General features: G+C 41.2%; 1 protein-coding gene across 2 annotated transcripts in view; it reads right to left on the bottom strand.

The window, feature by feature from the left end:
• The window catches only part of ATP13A5 (ATPase 13A5), a 115,672-nt gene that overhangs the window by 75,533 nt on the left and 18,517 nt on the right, over positions 1-21,622 (bottom strand). The window contains exons 2-6 of one of the 2 annotated variants that reach the window (XM_081796604.1): positions 16,180-16,353; positions 15,363-15,509; positions 15,025-15,095; positions 14,845-14,925; positions 10,964-11,033 (exon numbers count right to left, since the gene is read on the bottom strand). In XM_081796604.1, coding sequence (XP_081652730.1) covers positions 10,964-11,033; positions 14,845-14,925; positions 15,025-15,095; positions 15,363-15,509; positions 16,180-16,353 — 543 coding nt within the window. The remainder of the gene's footprint in view (positions 1-10,963; positions 11,034-14,844; positions 14,926-15,024; positions 15,096-15,362; positions 15,510-16,179; positions 16,354-21,622) is intronic. The other variant, XM_081796605.1, reaches the window with a different exon arrangement.

Below are 21,622 nucleotides of genomic sequence, written 5' to 3'. Positions count from 1 at the left end.
AAACTAAAAAGACAACCTACAGAATGGGAGAAGATATTTGCAAATGACATATAAGACAAAGGGCTAGTATCCAAAGTCTATAAATAACTTATCAAACTCAACCTCCCAAAAATAATCCAGTGAAGAAATGGGCAGAAGACATGAACAGACATTTCTCCAAAGAAGGCATTCAAATGGCTAACAGACACGTGAAAAAAATGCTCAACATCACTCATCATCAGGGAAATACAAATCAAAACCACTGCCAGATACCAGGTACCACCTCACACCTGTCAGAACGGCTAAAATTAACAACTCAGGAAACAATGGATGCTAGCAAGGATACAGAGAAGGGGGAACCCTCTTACACTGTTGATGGGAATGCAAACTGGTACAGACACTCTATAAAACAGCATAGAAGCTCCTCAAAAAGTTAAAAATGGAACTATCCTATGATCTAGCAATTGTACTACCAGGTATTCATTCAAAGGATACAAAAAAAATACTGATTTGAAGGGGCACATGCACCCCAATATTTATGCAGCACTATTAACAATAGCCAAATTACATAAATAACCCAAATGTCCATTGACTGATGAATGGATAAAGAACATGGGAGCTATATGTATATAATGGAACATTACTCAGCCACCAAAAAAGAATGAAATCTTGTCATTCGCAACAACGTGGATGGAACTAGAGTGTATTATACTAAGCAAATAAGTATATGCTTAGAAAGACAAATACCATATGATTTTACTCATATGTGGAATTTAAGAAAGAAAACAGATGAACACAGGGGAAGTGAAGGAAAAATAAAATAAAAACAGAGAGGGAGGCAAACCATGAGAGACTTAACTATAGAGAACAAATGGAGGGTTGCTGAAGGGAGGTATATGGGGGGTTGGGTCGAATGGGTGAAGGGCATCAAGGAGGGCATTTGTGACGAGCGCTGGGTGTTGTATGTAAATGATAAATCACTACATTCTGCTTCTGAAACCAATAACGCAGGACATGTTAACTAACTTGAACTTAAATAAAATCTTGGAAGAAAAAACAGATGATGTCATTTTATCGACTTTTTAAATCATTTTTTACAACACACAATGATCTCTAATATTTATGAATTCACTTAGAACTCAGTTTCAGTGGAGTCAGTGTCAAGCACATAGCACGTGCTATGGTGGAAGCAAACTTATTTTAAGCACTCAGAGCCTGTCAAAAATTGATTATTCTTATTTATTTTGAATTTTGAAAAATGTTTTATCAATATCAAAATCTAACGATTTACCTTTCTAAACATTATTTACCTACAATGGAGAATTCAGTCTCTTAAAACACACTTCATCTCTGACCTTTTTTTTTTTTTTAACATTTATTTTTGAGACAGAGAGAGACAGACAGAGCATGAACAAGGGAGGGGCAGAGAGAGAGGGAGACACAATCCAAAGCAGGCTTCAGGCTCCGAGCCATCAGCCCAGAGCCCAACGCGGGGCTCGAACTCACGGACCGCGAGATTGTGACCCGAGCCGAAGTCGGACGCTCAACTGACTGAGCCACCCAGGCGCCCCAGATCTCTGACCGTTTTTATTGCAGTTTCTTCTTCCCATACTCACATGCTGCAGATTGAGTCAAGTTGTGTGATGAAAATAGAAGACTGCATTTTTATCCAGATTGTTGAAAAATAACATATTCGTCACATCACAGGTTTTTAGCAAGATGCTCTGAGCATCAGGCACATCAGCATGGGCCCCTCCTTTGAACGGGATGGGGGGGTGGGAGTCATCTTACCCAAAACTGCAGTGAAATTCATGGGAAGAATGTATCACAAGCCCAAAGCTGGCCATCCATGCACATATATTTTGGTCTCTTTATTATACCTTTCACTTTTTTTATTCCCTCAATTGTCCCCATTTTGGTCCTGCTGGCCCCACTGTTAATAATGATAACAGAGAGGGCAAACCTGAGGAGGTAGATGTAGTCATCTGATGTACAGACATAGTGTGAATGAAAAAACCCATCTGACCAAAACAAGGATTATTTTCTTGGTGAAGTGCTCTTTACAATGATTATGAATTAGATGAAATATTACCTAAAACTGGTGCCACTCTGTTACCTCTACTTTCTATATTCTCTAATATATTAAACTTCTACTTTAGTCCTCACAGTGAACTGACATCCAGTTAGTAAGTTAATAGGCTGCATTTTAAGAGTTTCTTAAACACTTGGATATATTTTGTGCATTAACAAAGCTTTTGTTCTTTAATGTTTCTTATTATTTCCATTGCAACATGCTTTTCTTACAAAATACAGCTCTTCTCTTTGCTTGGCATAAAATGCTCTAATTGTAGACGATACACTAATGATAATACGATTTTGAGTTTATATAAACTCAGTAGAAAATGTGGTTAAATACTTCTTGTATAAGAAACAACACCATCATAATTAATTTAACTCCCTTATTCAATATTCTTTTGAAACCAAAATACAAAGTAGTATTACTTGCTCTTTTCCTACTGAAGGCTTAGTAAGTAGATGGAGAAAATACTACCACTCCTTTCAAAATAACCAAATTGACACCTGGGAGAATCTTTGACAACCTGAAAATGTATTTGAACAGGAAGTTTAAACAGCAGCTGGCTTTTTGATAGTGGAGGAAACTGCATATGTGGGGGACATGGGGTATGTGGGAAATCTCAGTACCTGCCAATCAATTTTTCTGCGAACTGAAGACTGCTCTAAATAAAAGTCTAATTATCTTTTAACATGTGACCATGCTAAACAAAGTGACCACTGTTGTGGATTAGAAATAGACTAGAAATGTGCAGTATGGAGTGGAGGTTAGCACAATCAGCTCACTGGGCTCCACCTAAGGAATGGAGAGTGGTGGGCTAGGGACTCATGCTACAGGGAATATGATTGACAGTGTGCCACAGAGGCAGGGGACAAAACCAGCCTTGCTCTCTGACCCAGGAACAGAGGCCAAGGAAAGTCACAACCAGCAGCTGTTCACTGGCAGAGGGCAAAATGGAAAAGAACAAAGTTCATGGTGCCACTGTGAACTTGGCCAAACCCCAGCTGGCTCAAGGCCTGAAGATGCTTGATCCTGGGGAGTAGAGCCCCACCCTACAGGAATTGGTTCTGAACTGAGGGCCATGGGGACTACCAAGAGGCAAACTCAGAGCCATCCTACCGGGACAGTGGACACAGAGAAAAAGAGAGAAATGTAGACAAGGGAAGTACCACTTAAGGGCAGCTCACCAGAGCTGCCTCCATCACTACCAGAGCTTCCATCACCATCACTAATAATAATAACTTCAATATTTGCAAATGACATATCAGATAAAGGGTTAGTATCCAAAATATGCAAAGAACTTATCAAACTCAACACCCAAAAAACAAATAATCCAGTGAAGAAATGGGCAAAAGACATGAGTAGACACTTCTCCAAAGAAGACATCCTGATGGCCAACTGACACATGAAAAAATGCTCCACATCACTCATCATCAGGGAAATACAAATCAAAACCACAATGAGATACCACCTTACACCTGTCAGAATGGCTAACATTAACAACTCAGGCAACAACAGATGTTGGCAAGGAGAAAAAGGATCTCTTGCGTTACTGGGGGGAATGCAAGCTGGTGCAGCCACTCTGGAAAACTGTATGGAGGTTCCCCAAAAAACTAAAAATAGAACTACTCTATGACGCAGCAATTGCACTGTTAGGCATTTATCCAAAAGATACAAGTGTGCTTTTTATCCAAGGGATACAGGTGTGTTGTTTCGAAGGGACACATGCACCCCCATGTTGATAGCAGCACTATCAACCATAGCCAAAGTACAGAAAGAGCCAATGCCCATCAATGGATGGATAAAGAAGATGTGGTATATATATACAATGGAGTATTACTCAGCAATCAAAAAGAATGAAATCTTGACATTTCATCCACGTGGATGGAATTATGCTAAATGAAATTAGTCAGAGAAAGACAAAAATCATATGACTTCACTCATTTGAGGACTTTAAGAGAAAAAACAGATGCACATAAAGGAAGGGAAACAAAAATAATATAAAAACAAGGAGGGGGACAAAACAAATGAGGGGGACTCATAACTATGGAGAACAAACTGAGCGTTGCTGGAGGGGTTGTGGGAAGGGGGTGGGCTAAATGGGTAAGGTGCATTAAGGAATCTACTGAAATCTTTGCTTCACCATATACTAATTTGGATAAAAATTTAGAAAAATAAAAAATAAAGTTAAATCAAAAAAAGAAGGAAAAAAATAACTTCAAAGCACACTAAGAAAATATTCTAAAAAATAAATAAATCCACTAACAAAGAAGTCATTCCCAAAAAAATTGACATAATAAAGCAACCAGAGAAAGACAAAACTAATATGTTTAAAATCATCAAAAAGAGAATAGGGGTAGGAGATGTTCCGGAAGATGTCATCGTAAGAGGACGTTGGGCTCACTGCATCCTGCTGATCACTTAGATTCCACCCACACCTGCCTAAATAACACAGAAAACCACCAGAAGACTAGCAGAATGGATTCTCCCGAGCCAAGCGTAGACAAGAGGCCCACGGAAGAGGGTAGGAAGGATGGAGAGGTGGTGCGCGCTACACGGACTGGTGGGAGGGAGCCGGCCAGAGGGGCGGCCAGCCGGCAAAACAGAGCTCCTGAGTCTGGCTTGCAAAAGTGGAGGGGCCAGATGGAGTGTGTTCTGACAGCAAACGTGACTTATGTGGAAGGTCATATGTTAACATCTCTGCTCAGAGAGCAGGAGGGCTGGAGGACAATGGGAGGGAGAATTGTTGAGCCTCGGACAACAGAGCTCAGCTTGGAGGGGAACAAAGGTGCTCACCAGCACCATATTCCTCGCCCACCCCCCAGCCAAAATCCCAAAAGGAATCATTTCCTGACAGGGAACTTCCTTGCACTGCGCACTCAACACTGTGCTTCTGTGGATCCATCCCCTCCGGCAGAGGGTCTCACTCCCTCCTGGTGCTGCAGGGCCCCTCCCGAAGCAGATCACCAAAGGAAAAGCGAGCTGAGCCTTCCCCTCCCACCCCTGTGCACCTTGCTGGTCCACCCCAGCTAATATGCCAGATCCCCAGCACCACAAGCCTGGCAGTGTGCAAGTAGCCCAGTCAGGCCACCCCACCCCATGGTGAATCCCCCCCCAGGTGAGGGGAAGAGAAGGTACACACCAGTCTGACTGTGGCCCCAGTGGTGGGCTGGGAGCAGACATCAGGTCTGACTGCAGCCCCACCCACCAATGCAAGTTATTCAAGACAGCACAGGGGAAGTGCCCTGCAGTTCCCCACCACTGCAGAGACTATCCAAAATGATGAAACGGAAGAATTCCCTTCAAAAGAAACTCTGGGAAATAGCGACAGCTAACAAACTGATCAAAAACGATTTAAACAATATAACAGAAAGTGAATTTAGAGTAATCGTCATAAAATTAATCATTGGGCTTGAAAACAGTATAGAAGACAGCAGAGAATCTATTGCTACAGAGATCAAGGGACTAAGGAACAGCCAGGAGGAGATAAAAAATGCTATTAATGAGCTGCAAAATAAAATAGAGGTGACTACAGCTCTGATTGAAGAGACAGAGGAGAGAATAGGGAAATAGAAGATAAAATTATGGAAAAAGAAGAAGCCGAGAAAAAGAGAGATAAAAAAATCCAGGAGTATTAGGGGGTAATTAGAGAACTAAATGATGCACTGAAGAGAAATCATCTACATATAATTGGTATTCCAGAGGAGGAAGAGAGAGGGAAAGGTGCGAAGGTGTACTTGAAGAAATCATAGCTGAGAATTTCCCTGATCTTGGGAAGGAAAAAGGGATTGAAATCCTAGACGCACAGAGAACTCCCTTCAGATGTAACTTGAATCGATCTTCTGCACAACATATCATAGTGAAACTGGCAAAATATAAGGATAAAGAGAAATTTCTGAAAGCAGCTAGGGATAAACGTGCTCTAACATATAAAAGGAGACTAAGACTCGTGATGGATCTCTCTACTGAAACTTGGCAGGCCAGAAAGGAAAGGCAGGAAATCTTCAATGTGATGAACAGAAAACATATGAAGCCGAGAATCCTTTATCCAGCAAGTCTGTCATTTAGAATAGAAGGAGAGATAAAGGTCTTTCCAAACGAACAAAAACTGAGGGAATTCAACACCACTGAACCAGCCCTACAAGAGATACTAAGGGGGATCCTGTGAGGCAATGTCCAGAGGCATCGCTACAAGCATGAAACCTACAGACATTGCAATGACTCTAAACCCATATCTTTCTATAATAATACTGAATGTAAATGGACTAAATGCGCCAACCAAAAGACATAGGGTATTAGAATGGATAAAAAAACAAGACCCATCTATTTGCTGTCTACAAGAGACTCATTTCAGACCTGAGGACACCTTCAGATTGAAAGTGAGGGGATGGAGAACTATCATGCAACTGGAAGTTAGAAGAAAGCTGGAGTAGCCATACTTATATCAAACTAGACGTTAAATTAAAAGTTGTAACAAGAGATGAAGAAAGACATTATATAATAATTACAGGGTCTATCCATCAGGAAGAACCAACAATTATAAATGTCTATGTGCTGAATATGGGAGCCCCCAAATATATAAAATAATTACTCACAAACATAAGCAACCTTATTGACAAGAATGTGGTCATTGCAGGGGACTTTAATACCCCACTTACAACAATGGATAGATCATCTAGACACATGGTCAATAACCAAGTGCCCTGAATGATACATTGGATCAGATGGACTTGACAGATATATTTAAAACTCTGCATCCCAAAGCAACAGAATATACTTTCTTCTCGAGTGCACATGGAACATTCTCCAGCATAGATCACATACTGGGTCACAAAACAGCCTTTCATAAGTATACAAGAATTGAGATCATACCATACATATTTTCGGACCACAATGCTATGAAGCTTGAAATCACCACAGGAAAAATTCTGGAAAACTTCCAAAAGCATGGAGGTTAAAGAACACCTTACTAAAGAATGAATGGGTCAACCAGGCAATTAGAGAAGAAATTAAAAAATATATGGAAACAAACGAAAATGAAAATACAACAGTCCAAATGCTTTGGATTGCAGCGAAGGCAGTCCTGAGAGGAAAATACATTGCAATCCAGGCCTATCTCAAGAAACAAGAAAAATCCCAAATACAAAATCTAACAGCACACTTAAAGGAAATAGAAGCAGAACAGCAAAGACACTCTAAACCCAGCAAAAGAAGAGAAATAATAAAGATCAGAGCAGAAATAAACAATATAGAATCTAAAAAAAACTGTAGAGCAGATCAACGAAATTAAGTGTTGGCTTTTTGAAAAAATAAACAAAATTGATAAACCTCTAGCCAGGCTTCTTGAAAAGGAAAGGGAGATGACCCAAGTAGATAAAATCATGAATGAAGATGGAATGATTACAACTTATCGCTCAGAAACACAAGCAATTATCAAGGAATACTATGAAAAATTATATGCCAACAAACTGGACAACCTGGAAGAAATGGACAAATTCCTAAACACCCACACTCTTCCAAAACTCAATCAGGAGGAAATAGAAAGCTTGAACAGACCCATAACCAGAGAAGAAATTGAATCAGTTATCAATAATCTCCAAACAAATAAGAGTTCAGGACCAGATGGCTTCCCAGGGGAGTTCTACCAGACGTTTAAAGCAGAGATAATACCTCTACTTCTCAAGCTATTCCAAAAAATAGAAAGGGAAGGAGAACTTCCGGACTCATTCTATGAAGCCAGTATTACTTTGATTCCTAAACCAGAAAGAGACCCAGTAAAAAAAGAGAACTACAGGCCAATATCCCTAATGAATATGGGTGCAAAAATTCTCAAGATACTAGCAAATCCAATTCAACAGCATATAAAAAGAATTATTCACCATGATCAAGTGGGATTCATTCCTGGGCTGCAGGGCTGGTTCAACATTCACAAATCAATCAACGTGATACATCACATTAATAAAAGAAAAGATAAGAACCATAGTATCCTGTCAATTGATGCAGAAAACATTTGACAAAATTCATATCCTTTCTTTCTTTTATAAATTTTTTTTAACGTTTATTTATTTTTGAGAGAGACAAAGCATGAACGGGGGAGGGTCAGAGAGAGGGAGACACAGAATCTGAGACAGGCTCCAGGCTCTGGGCTGTCAGCACAGAGCCCGACAGGGGTTCGAACTCACGGACCGCGAGATCATGACCTGAGCCGAAGTCAGCCGCTTAACCGACGGAGCCACCCAGGTGCCCCTCAGCATCCTTTCTTAATAAAAACCCTCGAGAAAGTCGGGATAGAAGGATTATACTTAAATATCATAAAAGCCATTTATGAAGAGCCCACATCTAACATCATCCTCAATGGGGAAAAACTGAGAGCTTTTTCCCTGAGATCAGGAACACGGCAGGGATGTCCACTCTCACCACTGTTGTTTTAACATAGTGTTGGAAGTGCTAGCATCAGCAGACAACAAAAGGAAATCAAAGGCATCAAAACTGGCAAAGATGAAGTTAAGCTTTCACTTTTTGCAGATGACATGATATTATACATGGAAAATCCAATAGACTCCACCAAAAGTCTGCTAGAACTGATACATGAATTCAGCAAAGTCGCAGGATACAAAATCAATGTACAGAAATCAGTTGCATTCTTATACACGAATAATGAAGCAACAGAAAGACAAAGAAACTGATCCCATTCACAACTGCACCAAGAAGCATAAAATACCTAGGAATAAATCTAACCAAAGATGTAAAAGATCTGTATGCTGAAAACTACAGAAAGCTTATGAAGGAAATTGAAGATATAAAGAAATGGAAAAATATTTCATGCTCCTGGGTTGGAAGAATAAATATTGTCAAAATGTCAATACTACCCAAAGCTATCTACACATTCAATGCAATTCCAATCAAAATTGCACCAGCATTCTTCTCGAAGCTAGAACAAGCAATCTTAAAATTCATATGGAACCACAAAAGGCCCCGAATAACCAAAGTAATTTTGAAGAAGACCAAAGCAGGAGGCATCACAATCCCAGACTTTAGCCTCTACTACAAAGCTGTTATCATCAAGACAGCATGGTATTGGCACAAAACAGACCCATAGACCAATAGAATAGAATAGAAATCCCAGAACTAGACCCACAAACGTATGGCCTACTAATCTTTGACAAAGCAGGAAAGAACATCCAATGGAAAAAAGGCAGTTTCTTTAACAATTGATGCTGGGAGAACTGGACAGCAACATGCAGAAGGTTGAAACTAGACCACTTTCTCACACCATTCACAAAAATAAACTCAAAATGGATAAAGGACCTGAATGTGAGACAAGAAACCATCAAAACCCTAGAGGAGAAAGAAGGAAAAGACCTCTCTGACCTCATCCATTGCAAATTCTTACTTGACATATCCCCAAAGGCAAAGGAATTAAAAGCAAAAACGAACTACTGGGACCTCATGAAGATAAAAAGCTTCTGCACAGCAAAGGAAACAATCAACAAAACTAAAAGGCAACCAGCAGAATGGGAAAAGATATTTGCAAATGACATATGGGACCAAGGGCTAGTATCCAAAATCTGTAAAGAGCTCACCGAACTCCACACCCGAAAAAAAATTTCCCAGTGAAGAAATGGACAGAAAACATGAATAGACACTTCTCTAAAGAAGACATCCGGATGGCCAACAGGCACATGAAAAGATGCTCAACGTTGCTCCTCATCAGGGAAATACAAATCAAAACCACACTCAGATATCACCTCACACCAGTCAGAGTGGCCAAAATGAACAAATCAGGACACTATAGATGCTGGAAAAGATGTGGAGAAATGGGAACCCTCTTGCTCTGTTGGTTGGAATGCAAACTGGTGCAGCCGCTCTGGAGAACAGTGTTGAGGTTCCTCAGAAAATTAAAAATAGACCTACCCTATGACCCAGCAGTAGCATTGATAGGAATTTACCCAAGGGATACAGGAGTACTGATGCATAGGGGCACTTGTACCCCAATGTTTCTAGCAGCACTGTCAACAATAGCCAAATTATGGAAAGAGCCTAAATGTCCAACAACTGATGAATAGATAAAGAAATTGTGGTTTATATACACAATGGAGTACTACGTGGCAATGAGAAAGTATGAAACATGGCCCTTTGTAGCAACATGGATGGAATTGGAGAGAGTGATGTTAAGTGGAATAAGCCATACAGAGAAAGACAGATACCATGTTTTCACTCTTATGTGGATCCTGAGAAACTTAACAGAAACCCATGAAGGAGGGGAAGGGAAAAAAAAAGAGGTTAGAGTGGAAGAGAGCCAAAGCATAAGAGACTGTTAAAAACTGAGAACAAACTGAGGGTTGATGGGGCGGGTGGGAGGGAGGGGAGGGTGGGTGATGGGTATTGAAGAGGGCATCTTTTGGGATGAGCACTGGGTGATATATGGAAACCAATTTGACAATAAATCTCATATATTAAATAAATAAATAAATAAACTTGATACAAAAAATAATAAATTCATCAAAAAGATCACGGAATTAATATTACCTCACCACCACCACCATTACAACCCCCATCAAAAACTTAAAATGAAAAAAACAGAAAATAATGAAACATGAATCTGTCTCTCACGGGTAGAGATTTTTTTAAATGGATTTTAATTTAAAACAAGTGGTTATTTAAAAAAGACCATTTAGAAATCTTGGAATAAAAATATATTTATTGAAATAAAAAAATAATATAAAAGGAAAAAACTTTCACAGACAGGAAAAGCATAAAGACAGAAGGGAAGAACAAAAAGAAGTTATATGAACCATAGATTTTGTTCATATCCAAGTATCCGTGTGTTGCCTAAAATTTCCTGAATACCAGGAAATAAAAATAAAGAACAAAAATTGTTTTTTTTTCAAAGATAGATGAAACAGTTACCTGTTTAATAAGCAGCTTCCATATGGGCTGGATTTCTACCTCAATGGCATTGGGCCCACACACTAATCTTCTGTAAGAAAGTGATCACCAATTAAGTGCCAAATCTAAAACCTCATTGAAAGGGTGGGTGATGGGTATTGAAGAGGGCATCTTTTGGGATGAGCACTGGGTGTTTTATGGAAATCAGTCTGACAATAAATTTCATATTTAAAAAAAATTAAAAAATAAAAATAAATAAAAATAAAACCACATTGATAAGTGAGTACAACCAGACTAGGCAAAAGTCACTTCTCTACCTTTAAGGCTCTTTGTGCCTTTAATCAAAAAATTAATGTGCACATCCTAAAATACTAACATAGTTTTAAAATGAAAGTGCATGATGGACAAAGTTGTTTTTCTAGTTAAAAATATATCAATGCAACTCAAGAATCAAAATGCAGTTAGAAAGGCATGTTATTTTTTAAAGAATTCAATCACATTCTGAGAACACCTAACAAGACACAGATATGACGATGTTTCTAGAATTCTTAGGCATTCTAGATTGCTCTTGATGTTCGAGATCATATATATCTTACCTTGGTCTCTTCAGCACCTAGGACAGGCCCTTAGTATATGTAAATAAACACATGAATGAATGAGCTAACAAACTAGAAGATGATATATGGTCTTCACATCTAACACTTTGTTAATCCACACATGAGTACATTCCAGTAAGAGGCCCTCATGTTTGTACAGCATCTGACAATCTACAGCGTTCTCACACAAGATTCTCTCGTTTGTCACAACGGTCTAAAGGAAAGGGCTAATATCTCCCATTTTGCCAATGGGAAAAACTATTCATTTTGTGTGTTCTGCCAAAGGTACCCATATCTAGTATTAATTGTGACAATGCAACTCTTAGCCTTTTATACGTATTATCTCCTGTAATCATCACATTACCTCTACGAGTTTTCATATTATCATTTTTATTATAAAGGAAAGTGAAGTTCAGATAAACTCAGTAACTCCCCCAGAGCCACAGAGCAGGAAAGAAGCGGATCCAGGTGTCACAACGTGGGCTCCACGACTCCACCTCACACTCCGTGAGCACTGATGGTGCAATGTGCATGACATGTCCTCAATCTAAGGTGTAACAGAGCTCAGCCCAAGTTTGATTTCCAAGCCACGCCTTTCCTACTGCAATGATTTGCATGGATCCCAGAGGACGCAAACCAGGGTCTTCTGACTCCATGTGTGAAAACACTGAGGTGCAGAGATGCTGGGAGACAGGTCAAACAGCGTGTGCTGCTGGGTTTGCTGCCTGTTACTCAAGATTCCTTTCCTCTGGTACTCACAGGCATGCCCTTTTTTCCCAGTCAGGTGACAGATGTTGAGAATTAAGTTCGGCCCTGATGTATACCCAAGCTGACAGGGAACATCTCTTCCAAGCTCCACATTCAGTGATGTCACGTTGGTGGCTTGAAATCAGCAATAGCGGTTGTTTTTCCCACGATAGAATTTGGCAGACTCTCCCCATCCAAGCTTTTCTTCTTCCAGAGAGCTGGGTTACCAACAGGGTGACTGGTCTGGGGCCCACGTTAAGAGCTGTCTTGACCACCAGACATTTCTTCTACTTCAGTAGGGTAAACAAAGGAGGCAGGAGCAGGGCATTAAGTGAAAAGAAAATGAGGAGGTGCACAACTTAAAGACTGTCCTTATAAGATTATTGGATGGATGGGGGTAAGGTAGGTGTGGTTTTCCCTGTTTCTGTGAGATAAGAGAATTGCCTCAAGTCCCTGTGGACATATCTATGACAGGCAGTGAGAGAGAAAGTGGCATCCAGTTCATGAATAAGTGAAGATAGGAGCGGGGAAGCTCCTGGAATATTTTTCTTCCCAAGGCCTTCTGAAAATTTCTCTTCAGGATGTTGTCTCTCCTGATGTTCTGATTTGCTTTTTTGTTACCAAAAAGGTGACCACATAAATGTGTCCATTTTCCCTCTTTGCCTGGTTTCTGGGAATCCTGAAGAGAAAGTTGTATTTAGACTTTGTGGCTTTTTGTCATCGAGGAGTTCTCAGTATCCTCCTTCATTTCTCATGTTGCATCCTTGCTTTTCATGAAGGCAAACTCATCTCCAGTTAGGAATTTAATCAGATATCACTCAATCAATCAATCGCATTTGAGTTTTGAAAAAAAAAAAATCCCTAGTCTTACATTAAAAAAAAAAAAGCCCTAGTCTTACATTAAAAAATGATGGGAAAAAATAATACAATAAAAAATAATAAATAAAAAATGATGGGGGTAGGGGGAGGAGATCTTCACATTCTATTCACTCTCTTTACTGTCCCCCTAGAAAAACCCATGAGTAAAACCTGCCCGTGTATTTGAAAGTAGATTATTTCCTCTATCCTTCGCATTTGGGAAACTAAACTCTTTGTCTTGCTCATTACATTGTCAAGTTCTTTACGGTGTGGACCAGCTTTAAATTTAATTATTTGTGATATTTAGTAAAGCTTGGCACTTGCTAAGGACAAATGTGAAGGGCAATCCTTCCTGTAGAAATGGTGTCCTAGGAGAAGTAAACTTGCGTTAATCAACTACACCTCCTAACTTAGCTCAATCCTTCACGTGTCTGGTGCTTAATGCTATGAAACCAGTACGCTCTTAATGACTCTGACGACATTTTGTGTTTCAACGTAATCAGCATTACATCTGAAATCTTATACAGTGATACTATCTCTAAGGCGTTTTGCAAACATTGTCAGAATCTTGATGATGCCTTGTTCATTTTTTCGTCATTTTTCATTCAGCAGAAAAGTTTAAAAACAACAGATCGGTAATTCTCAGAGTTGGTGCGCATATGAATCGTTGGAGGGGGGGTTTGCTTAAAATGCAGTTTCTGCTCTCACCGCTACCCTTAGTTCCTATTTACTAAATGAAAATTATGAGGGTGGAGCCCAAGAACCTGTATTTTATGTACCAGAATGCTTCTTAGCTGGAGAATTTGTGTTTCTGATAGACTGTGAGGAAGGTCGGGCAGGATAGGTCCTGAAAATGGGCAAGAAATGAAGGTAATTATTAGGATTCTGGGGAAGTCTTGCAATGGTTTACTTTCAGACTCACCAGCATTCACTATTTCAAATTACAGATGAGGGAAGCCGAGACTCAAAATCGCTATGGGTTAATAAGTAGCATAAGCATTTTTATGGTACTACTATACTATTATGTCCTAATCTCTGTGCATTTATAGATATCATTCTCACAATTGTACCACTATTCTTTCCCAATAGTCAGTGAATGTCTCTGGGGTAGTGAGTAAGCCTTATTTATCCTTAGATCTTTAGTGCTTGCAAAGTGCTTAGCATAGTAAAGGCATTCGGTCAGTAGATTAATGAATGCATTCATGTATTCATTCATTCCACAAATAACTGTTGAGCGTCCACCATGAATCAGGCACTGTTCTAGGTGTTAAGAATGACACAACTACCTGAGCAAACAAAATCTTCATCTCCAGGCTGTTTCTTCATAGGAAAATTAATCATAATATTGTCTTTCTGCCTCTCCAAGGATTTAGAGGATGACAAATCAGAAGTCTATGAAATGACTCAAGGCTTTTTAAGGAAAGAATGAAAACAACAACACAGACGAGACTGTTTTACAATCCTGAAAGAAAAGATCAAATATTTGCCTGCACTGTTCTTTTGGGCTCTTCTTTTTAATAAGTTTGCTTATGATTTTTAATAAGTTTGCTTGTGATTAAAATTTGTCTCTGTTGCTGGTAAATAAACTGGAATTAAATGAAGCTGGTGAAGCATTATGCCTATAGCTCACTGATCATAAGCCTTTTGATATTTCAATTTCTGCCGGCCGAGTTTACTCTCAGGAAGTATCACAAACCCTACCTGACCTCTTGCTCTTCACTTGTCAGGCCCAGTCCAAACGTGTGGTGGATATCATAGCAGGAGTTGCTGTCTTCCAGCAGCCTAGGGTGTGGTCAGGACAAGAAGCATACCTTAGTTCGTGGCACCCAACAATTCCGGTTCCTCCCTTATATCCTGATGAATGCTGAGAAAAAGACTTACCCGACTTTCTGAAACCTCTTCTCCAAGTAGTCCCAAACATACCTGATTTTCCGCACTTGGATATATCGCAGCTGCAATTACAAATGTGATAGAACAGATGTCATTCACCAAGTAAAGCCTGTCAGGGGAGGTGAGGGCTTCTTGGTAGGGGTCCCCACGCAGCTCTCACTTGCCTTGATACATTGTTGTAATTCCCAGCCCAGCAGCCTCACTTGCTTTGACACACTGTTGTAATTCCCAGCCCAGCAGCATGACATTCAGAACTTTCCTCCAATAAACATTTGCAGTATTCTTTTTTAGCAAAGACATGCCATAACATTGCACTCAAAATTGCTTACTTTTAATTCTGGCTTCAATACCGCATGGTTAATGACAGAGTGGCGGTCAGCCACCAGGGGTTCTTCTGGGTTCTTGCTTATAGGAAACTTCAGTGTAGCTAAGTAGAGGCATATAACCTTCTTCCTCGTATATCTTTGGAATTCATCCTAGAGAAATCAATCCAGCCCATGAAATTCTCAAATATTTATTCAATAAGTCACTCAATCAACCAAATACCTACCTAGACCAGAGATTCTCAAAGTTTGGGCTACAGACAAGAGGATTAGCATTAGCTTGAAACTTGCTAAAAATGCAAATTCTCAGGCCTACCACAAGCCTACTAAATCAAAATTCTGGGGTGAGGTCAGCAGTCTGTTTTAAGGAGCCCTCCAACTAATTTGAGAACCACTGTGCTAGAGAATAAAAAGACATACTTCACAGGAAAGTTTTTTTATGAAGAAAACAGCTTCTGGCTATCTTATGACATTTAAGGGTTTAAAATATCTACTTCCCCTCAAAATTTGTATTCTAAAAAAACTGAAAAATATCTAAAAATACATCCTTCTTGTGTTATGTCTATAAGAGTTGTAATACCAACAGCCACTACTCATGTAATGGCTAAGGAAACTGAAAATCAGCCTGACATAGTAATTTCCCCAGAGTGACATGGAGGAAATGTCCTTCCTTCCTGAGTCAAAGTAAGAGAGGGCAAGTAAGTTCCAGGATACTATTGCCATCTCCTACTTGGGAACAAGAAAACTCTTAAGCAAAGAAAGATCTCTGGAACACCAGCCAGCCATTGGTGGCACCACCAATGCAATGTTGAAGGGCACGTACCGTTGTTCTTAGCAAAACAGTGTCTGCTTCTTGCAAAGGGCATGGGTTGCAATTAGCCCACACTCTCCACTGGGGCTTCCAGTAGAACACCAGCAGAAGAACCCCACATGTCAGCATGGTTGTTATAAGGCATAGGGCTCTGCGTAGATTCTGGGTCCGGTAACCAAACACCTCCTGGAGAGTAAAGAAAACATGACTCTATTTTTCTTTTTTTACATAAACACATCATTTTGTTCCAAGAAACACAAGCTTTAGATGCAGGGGTGTTAGATGGGAGACAGATCTGGTTTCGGCTGGTTGAAACAGATCAATTGTCACAGCTGTCAGCTGATACAATTAAAAAAAAAAAAAAGACCCATTTGGCTACCCTGGCATATGGAGCTAAAACAGACGGGCAGACCAAAGAATGGGCAGACTTATTTGGTTCTAGTTTTAAGAGTCACCCCATGATTTGTACCAGATTCACTTTTTTTAGGTATAAAGTTTAAAAATATATTAATGTAAATTTACTGGTGGAAGGTGATACAAATGGTGGGATGATATAAATTAAGAGATTATCTGTGAACATGAAAGATTTTCAAAAGACAGCTTATAGGAATTTACCCTGATGGTAACATGCTGAAAAATTTCTACTTTTAGTAGTAGGGGAGTTGATAATATCATGAAATGAATAAAGACTTTGAGACGCGGTTTTAGAAGGAAACAGTCGAAAACAATATATACCTTTATTTCAAACAAATTTCTAATTTCTCTCTTCCACAAAGAACTGTCACAGCATTTGTTTTTAAATTTCAAAAACTTGATTTTTAGTGTACTTGGGAGACCCAGAAGAATGTTGATTATGAATGACATTATTACTATACTATTATTTTAACCTCTGCTGTTTTGTGTGTGTGTTTGTGTGTGTTTCTAAGACTCTGACTTCCATGTCCACATCACAGAGATGTAATGTTAATAAATGGGTTTTTACTGAGTTTCTATAGCATTTTTAATGAGGAAATCTTCTGGAATTTTATGCCAGTTTAGATCATGTTATAATAAATCTCTTGGCTTAATATTTGGAATAGTTATCATCTTCAGTGATCATTTTCATTAATTTTTTCTAATAAAGAACTCTGGTAAATGAAGATTTTAATAACATTTGTTGAAAGTAATCTTTAAACATGATGGAAAGGTCACAGGTAGCAAAGATGTTTGAGTCACTGCTCTACTGGGTATTAGCTATGTGACCTTAGGTAAATCATATTGTAAGGGTTAAATTGTAGTGTAGGGCTAACAGGAAGCTTGAAAAATAACAGCTTTGTTCTGACACTGAAGGTGAAGGGATAACAGCCGTGCTTTACTCTTGTAAATCACATTTCATACTCTTGTAAATCAGGCTTTACCAATGAAGGAAAACAAAAGCTCAAAGAAAGCATCAGAGGCAAGGTCAAGGAGATCCACTGGTTGCAACTTAGTGGCAGAAAGTTTAAAATAATCACCTCATTTGGCAACTGTTTCTAACTCATCTGGGAACTGTTTCTCCGTTCTGTTCCCAGGTAGTGATAAAACGATGTGATCGGCTTTAAAAACTCTGTACCCCGGCTGTTCGAGGCCGCATTCTTATCAAGAGTGTTGGTCCCGATCAGTTGGCCTTGCCTCTCATTGTAATAGACTTTGTTGTGACTGTCACTGGTGCCCCTAGCATTCTGTTTCAGGTGTCATGTGGATGCAACATTTTGTGCATGGGCCGGAAAAGTTAAAGGTCTGAAACAGGGTTCTTTCCTCGGATTGCTGCACCAACACTTGGGAGAGGTAAGGAATTCTTGGGGCGCACCATTTGAATGACTCAGGAGGGTCTGTCGGATGCACCTATAGACACAGAGTCAGGGATGCTACTGGGACACCGATGGACCCCATTTGATTTGGTTTTTGTCAAGAAAAATCCTATTTTCAGGTGACTGCCACTGCCTACTGGCCTTGAGATCTCAAACTGTGTTGTCTTCGTGTCTTGTTTTCTTCCTGTTGACTGTGCGTCCCTGTCAGTTTTGCCTATCTTTGTCATGGGTCAAAATCAGAGTACCCCCACCCCTCTGAGTCTCATTCTAACTCATTTCTAGGACTATAGGAGAGCTGCCTCAGTTTTCGGCCTCCACGTTAAGAAGCCAGTCCTTTGAACTCTGCGAGGTGGAATGGACCAACTTTCAGGTCGAATCGCCTCCACAGGGGACCTTTGACCTTACTTTGGTATATAATTTTCATGATATTGTCTCTTCTAGGCACGAAGACAACATTCGTGCCTAGAAAGACCTAGAAGACCGCATTCGTGCCTCCACTGAGGCATGGAGGACCCTCATTGAAAACCCTCCAGATTGGTTAAAACTTCTTCCCCTTCCCCCTTGCCTCCTTAAAGTACAGGCTTTATCACTCAAAGGCTGCCCATTTGGAGCTCAGAATAAGAATCCTGATGGGACTAGGTGGCCGCCCCCTCTATCACCTGCACCAGAGGAAGAAGAAGAAACCACCCGCCGCCCTATAGTTCTCGCTCAAAGAATACAAGTCAAGATGCTTCAGATCAGTAGGGACACTCCCCTGAGCCCGTCTCACACCCGGTCAGGGACTCCCGGAATTCCACCACCCTCCCACTGCCCTGCCCCTTCTTCCAGGGCCACTCCTGCAGGGTGATGTCCGACCCTTTATGACTTATGTACTCTTCTCCACTAGCGACCTTTATAATCGGAAACTTCAAAACCCCTCATTCTCAGAGAAACCCCAAACATTAATTTCTCTTCTTGAAACTGTATTTGTGACCCATCAGCCAACGTGGGATGACTGCCAGCAGCTCTTGCAGGTTCTCTTCACCACTGAGGAAAGAGATAAGATCCATCATGAGGCCCAGAAATTAGTGATGGGGCCAAACGGGCAACCCACCGAGGATCCCGCTGTACTTGAGGAAGTTTTTCCCTCCTCACATCCTGAAATTGGGACTGAAACACTCCTCACGGTAGGCCATCATTGACCCTATTTCGCCAGACTCTACTGGGAGGTCTCCCAGTGGCCGCCCGCTGGCCCACAAACATGTCTAAGGTAACAGTAGTTCAGGGGGCCGAGGAAAGCCCCTCAGCCTTCTTAGAAAGGCTCATGGAGACATACCGCACCTTACCCCTATTGACCTTGCCCCACTTGAAAATAGAAGGGCATTAAACCTGGCCTTTGTCTTACGAAGGCCCCAGACATTTGGAAAAAGTTACAAAAATTAGATGGGTTTGAAGGAAAAAATTTATCTGAGTTAGTTGAAATAGCCCAAAAAGTTTTTAACAATAGGGATTCTCAGGAAGAAAGACAAAAAAATTGACTAGGGTGGTAAGCGGCTGTCCTGGATGCCCGCGGGGAAGAGGACCCAGAACGTCTAAAGAATTCTGGTCTGGGCAAAAGAAGACACAGGGTTAAAGCGCCACTAGGAAAAAAACCAACGTGCATATTGCAAACAAGAGGGACACTGGAAAAAGGATTGCCCCAACTTAGCCCCACGCAAAACTCAGCCACTCCAGGTATCTGTAATGGGAGTTGATTCAGACTGACAGGGCCGCGGCTCGGTAGCCCACTTCTGAGCCGTTGGTTACTGTTAATATAGAGGGCCAACCTAAGACCTTCTTGGTGGACACTGGGGCAACCTTTTCAGTTCTAAAACAAGATCCTGGCCCCACCAGGCAAGGAGCAACCCTGGTGCAAGGAGCAACTGGGTTCCAGACTTGTAAATGGACCACTGAACGACAAGTAGATTTAGGCCATAAAACCGTTACACATTCTTTCCTAATCATGCCTGAATGCCCCTACCCTGGATTACTAGGTAGAGACGTACTACAGTTTGAAATTCACTGAAGGGGGTATGCATGTTAAAGTTGGCCAGGATGGCCCAACAACAGTAATGGTGACTGTGCCACTTGGGGAAGAGGGCCTGCTCACTCCGGTGCCTGATAAAAATGTCCATGCAGTTGATCCCCTCCTTAAAAGCCTCTAGGCGGACTTCCCCCAGGTATGGGCCGAGGCCAATCCACCTGGGCTGGCGATTCATCAAGCTCCGATAATAGTGGAACTTAAGGCATCCGCACTTCTGGTAATACTAAAACAGTATCCCATGTCCCGGGAGGCTAGGCGGGGAATCGTCATTCATATCAAGCGTTTGTGCCACTCTGGCATTTTGATCCCATGCAAGTCGCCATGGAACACTCCGCTTCTCCCTGTCTGGAAGCCTTACTCATCCGATTTCCGGCCAGTTCAGGACCTAACAGCAGTAAACGCCAGGGTAATGGACATTCATTCCACTGTACCCAACCCTTATACTCTCCTTAGTTTGCTTCCCCCTTCTCAGGTGTATTATACAGTTCTGGACTTAAAAGATGCCTTCTTTGCCATCCCGCTTGCCCCACAAAGCCAGCCACTATTTGCATTTGAATAGACTGATCCTGAAGAGGGAAAAGCCAAACAGCTCACTTGGACGCGACACCCCCCAGGGATCTAAAAATTCTCCTACTCTTTTTAATGAGGCCCTGCACCAGGATTTAGAGCCATTTCGAATATCCAACCCCCAGGTAACTCTACTGCCATATGTTGATGATATCTTGTTGGCGGCCCCTTCTCATTTAAAATGCCTGAGAGCCACCAAAGAACTCTTGAGTCTTCTGCAAAAACTGGGGTACCAGGTATCAGCCAGAAGAGCACAGATCTGTCATATTGCAGTGACATATTTAAGTCACAACCTTAAAAAAGGTAAGCACTATCTCGGTGAACAAAGAATTCGGGCTATATTCGATATTCCTCAGCCTAAAACTCGCAAACAAGTTCGCGAGTTCCTGGGGGCAGCAGGCTACTGCAGACTATGGATACCTGGCTTTGCTGAACTGGCAGCCCCTTTGTATGCCACTCTCAAGGGGTCTCCAGAGTCCTTCACATGGGGGGAGACTCAAACTAAAGCCTTCCAAGCCTTATGAGATGCTCTCATGACCCCACCAGCCTTGGCCCTGCCAGATCCCACCAAGCCATTCCATTTGTTTGTAGCCAAAAAAGGGGGGTAGACAAGGGAGTTCTGACTCAGCGCCTGGGACCTTGGCCCCGACCGGTGGCCTATTTATCCAAACGGCTGGACCCAGTTGCTTCCGGGTGGCCCCCATGCATTTAACAAATTGCCGCCACCGCACTCCTAAAGACGCAGACAAACTAACCTTGGGGCAAGCATTATCTGTCATGGGACCCCGTGAAGTGGAGGCTTTACTGCAGGCTCCCCCAGAGCGATGGCTGTCAAATGCTCGGATTACCCAATATCAAGCATTGCTACTCGACCAGCCCCAAATACGTTTTTGTGCCCCCCACAGCCTTAAACCCAGCCACTTTGCTGCCCAAAGGACAATGTCCGCCTCTGCACTCTTGCCCAGAAACCTTGGCGATGATTCATCCCTCCGCTCCG

This window comes from Panthera onca, chromosome C2, assembly GCF_046562875.1.
Source record: "Panthera onca isolate mPanOnc1 chromosome C2, mPanOnc1 haplotype 2, whole genome shotgun sequence".
In the NCBI taxonomy this organism is placed as follows: domain Eukaryota; kingdom Metazoa; phylum Chordata; class Mammalia; order Carnivora; family Felidae; genus Panthera; species Panthera onca.
Note: the sequence above shows the minus strand (reverse complement) of the source record. Positions and strands in the feature narration are given on the sequence as shown.